Source organism: Branchiostoma floridae, chromosome 3, assembly GCF_000003815.2.
Source record: "Branchiostoma floridae strain S238N-H82 chromosome 3, Bfl_VNyyK, whole genome shotgun sequence".
Lineage (NCBI taxonomy): Eukaryota > Metazoa > Chordata > Leptocardii > Amphioxiformes > Branchiostomatidae > Branchiostoma > Branchiostoma floridae.
The window spans coordinates 20,686,497-20,697,757 of NC_049981.1; the positions used below are offsets into that span (position 1 = coordinate 20,686,497).

At 39.2% G+C, this 11,261-nt stretch overlaps 1 protein-coding gene across 2 annotated transcripts in view; it reads left to right on the top strand.

Moving 5' to 3' along the window:
- Positions 1-11,261, top strand: part of LOC118411352 (rap guanine nucleotide exchange factor 2-like) — a 93,024-nt gene that overhangs the window by 81,315 nt on the left and 448 nt on the right. Inside the window, exons 21-37 of one of the 2 annotated variants that reach the window (XM_035813591.1) lie at positions 575-632; positions 844-927; positions 1,234-1,326; positions 1,872-1,971; positions 2,468-2,595; positions 3,052-3,210; positions 3,508-3,579; positions 3,858-3,953; positions 4,773-4,955; positions 5,246-5,360; positions 5,845-5,997; positions 6,384-6,440; positions 7,717-7,873; positions 8,233-8,327; positions 8,625-8,708; positions 9,560-9,718; positions 10,061-10,147. In XM_035813591.1, coding sequence (XP_035669484.1) covers positions 575-632; positions 844-927; positions 1,234-1,326; positions 1,872-1,971; positions 2,468-2,595; positions 3,052-3,210; positions 3,508-3,579; positions 3,858-3,953; positions 4,773-4,955; positions 5,246-5,360; positions 5,845-5,997; positions 6,384-6,440; positions 7,717-7,873; positions 8,233-8,327; positions 8,625-8,708; positions 9,560-9,718; positions 10,061-10,147 — 1,880 coding nt within the window. Of the gene's footprint in view, positions 1-574; positions 633-843; positions 928-1,233; positions 1,327-1,871; positions 1,972-2,467; positions 2,596-3,051; positions 3,211-3,507; positions 3,580-3,857; positions 3,954-4,772; positions 4,956-5,245; positions 5,361-5,844; positions 5,998-6,383; positions 6,441-7,716; positions 7,874-8,232; positions 8,328-8,624; positions 8,709-9,559; positions 9,719-10,060; positions 10,175-11,261 lie in introns of both variants that reach the window. The other variant, XM_035813592.1, reaches the window with a different exon arrangement.

Genomic DNA, 11,261 nt, shown 5'->3' on the forward strand with positions numbered 1-11,261 from the left:
TCTGTGTACCTAAATTTTAAGGTTAGCTGCACAAGTCTTTATAATGCTAAGAAAACCATTTCTTGTGGTAGATTTAAAAGGAAGATCATTGGGCACCCCAAATGCCTTCTTTTTTTGCCAATATACATTGTACATCCAGGTCACATACATGTATGTCACTCTTCCACGAAAATTGGCCCTATGCATGCTAAAGGCCATAAACTATTATATCAAAGCTTTTAACCCCAAACTGCCAAACAAGTGCTTTTGAGTATAGCTCAGCAGAATACAGCAAATGGAACCTCTTTGTCATAATCCATTAAAAGACAATTTCCTGTGGAATTCCCAGTAGCCATTGGTGATGGAACACATCATTTCCTTGCAGTTTTGCGGTTATCTTTGCAAAAAGTGAGCAATGCCATTTAGTTGACTTGGCATACTGTCAGCGCATTAATCCAATGGGAAATAGTTCTGTCTCAATTTTGCCTAACTACCAAATGCTATATTCATGCAACAGATAATAGTTCTTTGCCTAACTAGTTATATTGTAGTAGATTTAGAAGCTAGTGTTTTAAATGCTTTTTTTCTGTCCCAGATATTACCTCAAAGACAACATGACCACTGAAACACTTGTGCCAGATGAAACAGCAGTGGTAAGACTCACATTTACATTCATCTGTCCCCATAGTGGTGTAAAGTTGCTAGTTTTCATTGAGCTTTAGATGTGTTCAGATATTCTGTGTTATTTGCTAAATTTGGGTTATTGGGTTATGATGGTAAACGTTCTGAGCATGATCAAGTCACTTTTCTAAGTTATATTGAAACTGAAGGTTGCATGCACGAACTCGCTCATTTCTTTTTCAGGAGTTATTACGAGACAGCCAGGTGACGTTTTTGCAGCTCAAAAGTGCTGAAGTCGCCACCCAGGTCACACTGCGAGACTTCCAGGTAGGGTAGCAAACTTAGGTTTTTCTTACAAGATTATACATAGATTATCTTATACATTTTGGATTCTCCATGTATGAAACATTTGTTTTTATTTTTCTTAATTAACCTCATATGTACTAAAAATGTTTGACAACTTAACACAACAACCGAGTAGGTCCTGTATAGCCTTGTGCTGTCTCTTACTAATTCATGTCCAGTCAATATTAAAAAGGATAGAAGTGTAGAATATAGGGTGATACTGATAGATTACTATCTCTGTACTGTTGAGTGTTACTTTGACTTGTTTCAATTTTTTCTTCCTCACAGGTTTATGCTTCAATAGATGTCACAGAGTATGTAGAGGATCTGTTCAAGCTCGACAGTAAAAGGGGGACAGTGAACTTGGAAACCTTTTCAGAGGTAACCATTCATAGAAATCTATGTACATGTATTCCTTCTTTAGTATTAGAACTTTGTTCATTGCTAGTAGTAGTTTGGTACTGTAAAGCAACCATGTTCATTGATTTAAATAGATGAAATTTTTCTGAGTTTGACTTGCATTGTAGAATTGCATCGGGCCAATTGCCCGGGCAAGTGAAAGTGCTGATGTCGTCCGGTACTCACCCGATCGGGCCATTGTGTTTCACGCAAGTTGAAATGACCATGTCCTCACCCAATAGAGACAGTATTTTTTTCTTTAACTTGTCCAATCTACTGTTCACATTGTTGATCTAAATATACAAGTATATCCTGTAAACCATGAAACCTTTGTGGTGGTTTTATTTTAATGCTTGTCACATTGATCTCTCCAATACTGAATCTATCTTCTTTGTATGAATACATGTACTTTAGAATGAAACTTAGAACACTGCAAAAACCTTTTCTTCTGCCACTAAATAGAACCACTGCAAAAGTGGATGAATTTCCAGAGAAAGTCAGTTAACTGTGAAAATGTCCTTTGCCAGCTGGTGAACCAGGAAATGTTCTGGGTGATCACTGAGATCTGCAGTCAAGACAACCTCTGGAAAAGGATGAAGACCATCAAACAATTCATCAAAATTGCAAGTAAGTACCATTCAGCACCAAGGACAGGTATTGAACAGTTTGAATGTTGCTTTTGTATGGCAACTGATGAACCAAGTGTCGCTTGGTCTGATGGTAGATCAGCACCAAGGACAGGTTCATTAGGAGTGGACAATTTGCACATGTTTTACATTGCAACTGATGAACACAGTGTTACATGGTCTGAAGGCAACTTAATACCAAGGACAGGGCGTCACATTGCAGATATGAAGGTCATTCGGCACCAAGGACAGGCATAATTTTAGACTAAAAAAAGGACTGTTGTAGCTTGCCCTTTGAAATGCTACAAGCCACTGAATACCCACTATGTACATGTATTTGATGTCTTTGACATTTTTTTCCTTTTCATGTATAGTTGACTTGTATTATTATGTATGTACCTAGGACCTCTTTGCTAAGCAGTGCCCAGTTACTGAGTGAGAAGAAAAAATAAATGAAGTTGGGGAAAATTGTTTACCCATTGTTTTCTACATTCCAGGATACTGCAAGGAGTCCAAGAACTTCAACTCTATGTTTGCCATCATCAGTGGGCTTGGGCACGGCTCTGTGGCTAGACTCAAGTCTACCTGGGACAAACTGCCCAGCAAGTACGAAAAGATGTTTCAGGTACGTCCAAACAACCAGCCTTTTGTGCCATAGACCGCAGGCAAGGGACGTAGAATTGCCCATCTGACATCTGATCTGAGGGATAAGATTCAAAACAGAGTTCAAAGTAGTCTTGCAAAGTTCATTGCAGAATTCCTGTATGTTGCACTCTGTTAACATATTAATCCTTTGAATACTTGATGTAAGAATAATAGTACATAGTAAACATTGTACTATGTTTAGTTTTATTAATGTGCTTGTGCTGTATGATTACTATATGATATCAAAAACCATTTTTGCTGTGAAAGATTAATAGATAAAATAAAAAAGACTGTAGATGTAACTTCAACTTTAACTTTCAGAAATTGAAGCTTTCAAAGGTTGTTTCATAGATATTTTTAATAGTGGATGTCTTTCATTTTATGTGGGTGGATTTAAGTAAGCATTTAAATGTAAGCTTCTTGTGTTCCTTTCCAGGATCTGGAAGACTTGATAAATCCTTCAAGAAACATGTCCAAGTACAGAAACCTGTTGAACAGTGAAGCAGCACATCCCCCAGTCATTCCACTCTTCCCCATCATCAAGAAGGACCTCACCTTCATCCACCTCGGCAATGACTCCAAAGTGGATGGACTGGTGAGTATGACATCACTACCTCCCTGAAGGAGGTCAGTGACCTCCAGGTGTACTGTTTGGGTCTGTGTTAATGTGCTCGCAGCTGTAAATCAAGATACTTTTGATGAATCTGTTTGGATTTTGGCATGTTGGTAGTTATTGTGGACCCATGGAAACATAGTGATTTTGTGTACTGAAGCAGTATTTACAGTTTTTCATTAGCATCATCATCAGCATCCTAATCCTTACGATTGTGATGAATACATTGTTACGAAATGATTATAATGAGTTTGCCCATTTTCTTGTTTTATTTCACAGATAAACTTTGAGAAGTTACGAATGGTGGCAAAGGAAGTCAGACACATCCAAAGGATGTGTTCAGTCCCATATGTAAGTATCACTTAGAAAGTTTGCTTAGGGCACTTTCAAAAAACAGAGTAATAGTAATAGGTATAATTTGATGGAAAATCTAATGTTTACACTCTTGCTTTACTGCTGTGGTAAAATCCAATGTAGTACATATAGCTTGTATATAACCTGTTTTCTTTTTTCATAGTATAGGCACAGATGAGGTGTATGTAGTGAGCATTACTTTCAGACCCGTTGCTTTGACTGTGAGAAAAAGTTACACCCCTGAGTTGTTTATGTTTCGATGATGTTTCTGCTAGTTTATGACCGGCGGGGGTTCTACGGCAAAAGGTGCGCTTGTATCTACATCATGGGCGTCTATGATGGCTCCCCTTATACCAGTGGTGAGCTCCCAGGTGATGATAAGACTTTGTAGATGGTGACTTGATGTTTGGTGGTAGTCACTGTCTCTCACACTCCACTGGATGTTGTAACTTCCGTGCCTGTTAGGGTAAATGCTAATGTGTGAATTTGTGTAGAAATATTAGGACCCAATGGCACTGCATTCAAGATGCAATGTCATAGAACTAAAACTAAGAAAAACTTAACAGTTGGATTGTCAGCAGTTGTTTATACTTTACAAAATGATAGTCTTTGATTATAACATCATTAATAAAATATCCTCTGTGTGAACTGGAAGCATTACCTACATGACCACTAGACAAAAACTACTACTAGTTATAACTGGGCATAAATAATATCACAGTCTTCAAATCTTGGAACTTCATCAATATGATTACCCTGGCAGACACATGCACTGGTTGGATAGACACTGTCACCGACTCTCAACATTTCAGGAGCTTTTCTTATCTAATCTTCTTCTTTGCAGAAAAGACAAGTGCTGCAAATCTAAAAGAACATTCTAATGTACATTTATACAATATGAAGAAACATTTGGATTATGATAAATTTTGTCGAACTGCTCCTGTGTGTTGTGATTAGTAAAGAATGATAAGAAAAGCTAATGACTGACTGAAGTCTTGTCCCTGTTCTATCTTCCATGCATGTATCTCTCTGTATCTAGCTGCTGTTGGGTGTGTAGAAAAGGTTGTATCCCGTCTGCATGGCCGTTTCTTCAGTGTACTGCTGGACTCGTGATCTTCTCCTCTCACAGAGACAAACGTCTACCACGTGTCACTTCCTGTCCTAAACCATTGTCATCCTCCCCACTTCAGGACCAAGCTTCCATGTACGAGAGTAGCTCCAGCAGTAGCGGCGTATCAGCGACCAACAACCGCCAGTCCACGGGCATGCTGGGAGCCATGACGGGGTCCAGGTTCGACATCTCCACCATGGGCAGGAGATGGAAGGACCGCAGAGCCTCCACCATGCCCAACCCCAAGAAAGTTTTTGAAGAGGTACAGCACATTTGTTTATCTGTTTATTACCTTCACCAGGGTTATAGTTTAGTGCTGTTTTTCTGTGTTGGTGTGTTTGTCAACAACATATCTCAAGAAATTATGGGAAGGATATGTACAGTAAAAAATATACTAGTACTTTTGAGCCATCATTAACAGACTACCAAGTACTAGAATTCATAACAGATGCATACATATGTTATGTGTAGCATTATAGCCAGACAAGCAGCTTGATTATCATTGAAATTTAGAATGTTAGCAGCATTTAGATTTTGATTGTTTTGTTACAGGCTATGATGGCTCGCCGGGTGAAGCAGTACCTGGCCAATCTCACCATCATCGAGGATGAGGATAAACTCAGGGAACTCTCTTATAAGTGTGAACCGCCTCCTACACAACAGCCTTGTAAGTATCACCTGTGGAATTACAAAGTCTAAGATATTGAGTTATCTTAGAACTTATAAACAGTATGCTAGAAGTGCATTCATATACAGTATTTATATTGCCAGAAGTCCCAGAAACAAACATCAATCACAAAGCTCTTTTGTACCATCAATCAATGGAACACCCTACCATAAGAACCTGGTATTTAGGAATAACATGAGTCCACAGATTTTTAAAGTATTGCAGTTTGAAGCCAACATCAATTGACTTGATAGCCCTAATACCCTCCTTTTTAAAACAACAGATAAGCATACCTAGGTTACCCTGTGGATAAAGCCTTTAAAGGCAAACTGGTGTTATATCTTAATGATATAATGTATCCTATTTATGTTTATACATGTTTCTAGTACAATGTACATGTGTACTATACTGAACCCTGTGAAACAAGCATTTGGCTAAGATATAAAAAGCTCCTCAATAAGCACACTATTCCTCCCTACTGTAGCCCCGACTAGTTCTGCTGCAGTGAAGAGGCGTAACACCGTGCCAGAAGGACCAAAGTCCAACTCTCTTCTCACAGTCCCACCAAGCCATACCACCCAACGTCGCTCCCTCGCTGCACAGCAGAGAAGATACCATCCGCCAGGACCACGATTTGGTAAGAAATAAACCCTGTGATAGCTGTGATAGCTTAATCTTTAAAACTCTCTCTGTAAGTGTAAGATTGACCCAAAGAAAGCCCTATCTTCCCACCGTAATAAATATTGTGCAAATGTTGTCTTGCAGTTGGTTCAAACTTGATCTAATGACAGAATGCCACAGTACAAATGTAACATTAGTTGTGACATATTGATGCAGCTTAAGTTACAAAAAGGCTTGCCATGGTGATTGTAGCTATGTAGGTAGTACATGCACCTTTGTATTTAACAATGTAGATACTCATTATTAACGTTTGTGTGATGACTGACAATCCCCTACAAAGGATGCAGCATTGCAACGTTGCTTGACTCTCTATGTATGACAAAGTTGACTTGATTTTGACAGGACTGGAAGAGCCAAGCACGGATGAGCATTCAGGGCGGAACTTATTAAAATTGCATGGTTAGTTTGATTCAGGGCTCAAGGCTTGGCAACTACCTTCTTGCTTTTTTGCTTTTTTATTTTATTTTATTTTTTTATTTGTGATTCATTATCTCTTTAGGATGACAGCTACTTTGTGTGTTGGGTTTGTCTGATTTCCTCTACAGTTTTATTTTAGTTGGTGTGGTGTTCCCTACAACTGGCTGAAGGAAAGCTTTACACCTCATCACATCTTTTTTGCACCTTCTCAAATTAACACTCAAGCAATCATGCATTTGCAAGACCTAAGTGCAGACACTACATGCTCTAACAGAAAGTGCTTGCATTGACATGGCTGCTTTCGTGTTAAGTGCTGAATTCCATATTTTATGTTCTAGCTATAGACAAACACTTGTCACTTAACGCTTGTAAAGACATTGGAATTAGGAACAATGTATTGATTTCAAACGATTTAAGTTACAGCAGATATATGTACACTGTAATGTTATCTGGAGTATGAGAATGGGTCTGTCTTTTCAAACTATATATGACAAGTGTTACATTATTACCTTCTTCTGCTGTAGCTGTATGTAATTTTCCTAACAAGAGTCCAGAGCAGTTTCATTTTATTTCTTACAAAATCTCAGCTACATTGTCATGGTGAAGCTTACGGGTAGCTTCTTGACTCTGCAATAACAAGGCAACATTGGCTGCTTGGTAATGTCAACCCCTAACTTTTTGATAGTCCTATTTAAAAGCAAAACCATCATCATCATTCCAGGCATCTGACAAACCATCCTGTTTGCAAACCAACAGATTAACCAAAGAAATGGGCACCTAAACAGTCTGGACAGAAGTTATAAGCGGAAACTATGGAAGGTTGTGTATATAATAAGGAGGTTCATGGTTCTAACTGCGCATGTGCAAAGAAATGTACAGTCATGTCAAAGTTGATGGCTCCTCCATAAGGCAACAGTCCCTTTTGGAAATGGGGGCCCCTCCAGGTAGTTGTTTTTCTGCACTTACAGGCATGACCCTTACATGGCCCACCGCAGGACACCCTGTGGCTACTGGGCTTGTATGAGGCATGGCTGGGCCCCTGGATTTTCTAAAACTGAGTTAAAATTGAGCCATGATCTAATTGTGAAAACACCAAGAGGTATCCCTGCAGTCTCTTAGCCTTTGACACATTACCCACAGTGCATTCTGCTGCACATGCATTGTTGGAACCACAAACCTCCTTACAATTTACCAGAGGTGTGTATGTGACACATAATAACAGCTTTACAAATCTGTACACCCCACCTGTGTATCACAGGAGCAGAGTCCCCCACAGCTCTGAAGAAGCTCCTGTCGCTGTCGGAGGAGGCAGCCAGGAAAGGGAACAAGATGATGCAACACAGACACTCTGTGGACAACTCCCCTGCCGTTTCTCCCTCTCATTCGCCAAGGCTCCGCAGAAGTCCAGGGATGAGGTTAGTTCTGTTAGAAGTGCTTCTAGTTCATCTTACGTTAATTCCATAAGACCCCTTTTCACTAGAAGACGTGATATTTGTGACTCTTGATTTTGTAATATTCACAATGCAAAAGTATGATGCACAATGCAAGTCTTATTTAAAAGACAAGACCCACAAAACCTAAAACGAAAAGTATACAGGTGCAAAAGGATGGAACATGAAGACTTTGGAAGGTACTAGTAATTTGTATTACCTCTGGATTTTATACATGGCTTCAAATTAGCAACTCGAGGTCATTATTACTTTATATGCATGGAGTGCAATGTCTTTACGACACATATCAGATTCATCTTTTTGCATTTTGTTTATTTTTGTAGAAGGAGAACAGATGTGCAGCGAGTAAGACGAGGCCACAGTGTTGATACAGACCTCCCGCTAAACGGCAACCATCTCAGAAAGTCCCTCTCCACTGGTATGGCTTTGTTTGGACTTGTTAAAGTTACATACTATCACACTGACATTGAACAGGCATAGTTGTAGATAAGGACAATTCAGATGCAACTCAGGAACAAACAAGCCCATGGCTAGTAGAAAGTGAGCAGACTTATACATTTATGTCCTTTTCAAATTTGGGCAGGACCAAATTCTATTTTCTGCCTTATATTGAAAGTTCCCTGCTTGCCTTATTTGCTTCTGCTTTGCTGCATAGCTTTATAATAAGAAATTGTTGTATTTGTTTGTTGTTTATGCCCTTGTTTGTGTTCCGCAGTGGGGTTTTATGTCCGCCCCTCCCCTGTGGTGTCTTCTTGGTTTTCCCTCCCTCGGTTTCTACACCCGTCTTTGCTGATGAAAGGTAGCAGAGCATTTGCTTCCCGCAGAATTCAGATCACCATGGTTACAATCTGAGCCTTTGTTGGACGATCTTTCAGCATGGCTGCAAATATCTGCAATCAAAGGGCAAATATTGAAATTGCAAGACTGAAAAAAATCAAAGCTGTTTCTGATCACAATAATGTTGACAATTCTTTGTGTTCAAGAAAATATTGCTATCAATATGTCTTGAACTCCCTTTTTCTATTTTTATTCTTGTCCCTGAATGTCTCAAATGTATGTGTAGCTCCTCAAACTCATGATACCACATTATAAAGCTTTGCTGGCAATTTTGCCAATTTACAGCTAAGAAAAAAGTTGCATATTTGTGCAGTCTTTGTAGCGGAAAAAGTATTTGTGCCCTGTTGAGCGCTGCTTTCCACGTGCATGGCACAAGTCCTTTTTCTTTACCCTGAATAGACAAAGAATACCCACCCATCCATTCCTCTGCTTTGTCACTATGTCACACATTTATGCTCTGTTTCTCCATTCCCCTTGCAAGTCATTGAATGGAATGTCTTCACAAAATACATATAATTCATACCTGTAATTTCAAATAAACTACAACTAATGATAATACACAAGCACCAAGTGATTGTATATACATGTGAGACAGACAATGGTCATCAGACAACATTGCTTCAGTGTAGTAATGTTCTACATCTATATCTACGTTGCTAAAACGGGGTTTGACTTCTTTGAAACCAGTGAAAAACCATACAAACAAATCAGGTAGAATCTCGTGATTTCCTTGGAGATTAAATTGGGGACATTTGCAGATGAATAACGTTGATTTGAAATTTCGGAAACAATGAAACTGTTTTTTTCCTGCAGCTTCAGTTCCTGTCTCCACTGGAAAGAACCCTCCCCCGTACGAGGGCTCGGACTCTGGCGTCAGCATGGGCAGCATCTCCAACTTCGACAGCATCAGTAACTCCTCTGTCGGAGAGAACTCCCCTCCTGCACGGGAGCGCAAGAACTTCGTACAAATGAGTAGGTTTTCCAGCAGTACTGGCTTATACTTGATAACGTTATATGTACTGTCGATTGGTAATGACATTATACTAGATGATGTGGTCTTACCTTAAGGCAGCTTTGTTAATAGGGCACACTCGGGTACAGACTATCAGTAGATTGCTTACTAACTACATAGTTTATTCTTTGATTATTATGGCCCTGTTAATAACTTTCTTTACTTGCGCCCTATCGTTGATTCAGTCTAATGATTGCTTTTATTCTTAAAAAATACTTCATTCTTGGTAATATTTGTCCATAGTTCTTCTCCTTACTCAATAGCAGTTCTTTCTCTTTTTTTCCTTGGGTTCTCTACTGAAGTGAAAGTGTTAGTGGGCCAGGCTCCTTTGTTGATGGTGTCTTCTTGGCACTTTCCTCGACTTGGGAACCTCGGCCACCCAGCCAGAGGTAGACTTGACCCATCCCCAACGTGATGTGTGTTGGTCCTCTTGTTTCAGTTAAAGCTGCACTATTGTGTATAATGCACTTCTTTCTATACAGCTAACTGGGAGAGGGTAAAAAATGTGCCAGTGACATTGGCATATATTCAATTACTAGAGCAAAGTTCTTGCATTAAAAGGACATTTAGAAATTCGAAATCTCTATCAACATATGTAAATGACACTGCAAAGCTTTTGATTTATTAGAACATTCTAAAACATGTCCTTTTTACAGCTCAATGGTGACGTGACAAAGATCAAATTAATTCATGACATGGAGTGACAAAAAAGACTTCCAACCTGGTGTGCTCAAAATGGCAAAGCTTCTTTCCAAAGTTTGGTGGCTACTGGCTAGTGTTACAAACATTTCTGTGTCCATACATTCAATTTGGTTTCCACACTCTATGAATTCATACAGTATCTTGATTTCATGCTTGTCATAATCATCAAGGTCCTTTACATCCTGTCTAGTGTGAGTAAAGGGCAATTTGTTGGACTCAAAGAAAGATTTGTGTTTGTCCACTTACAAACAAGGAAGTCCTTAAAACTAATCACTTACAGCTTTAGCCAAGATCAACCAACATGTGCCAAACACCATGACCATTCTTACAATGTGCCTTACGAGAACCCAATACAGGTTCAGTTGTGTTGTATCCCCAATGCACAGCATTCCTGCATGTTTGTTTCTAGCAGATATTCATTTGTACCACCTTTTCCAATTATACCGATCTGATCCTGTTCCTGAAGTGAATTTTCTACATTTTCTAGTAATTTTTGTGTAATGCATGTTCTGTTCCATGTCAATATCAGGGCTGTCTCCAGGACCTGTCCATCTGTCCTGGTACTGAAAGGCAAAAATTTCACCTGTCTGTCCAAACTCTGAACTCTGAACTGACTTGACATTGGTACCCTCAGAATGACAGATTTATATTTCAACCAACAGAATTTATGACATGAGCTGCCAAGTAATGAGTGGGACAGGAAAAAAATCTAAAGCTGGAGACAGGCCTGGTCAATGTACATAAATTTGATCTTCATTACTTTGTAAACCTCAAAAGGACACAAATTTTGAATTTATCTCA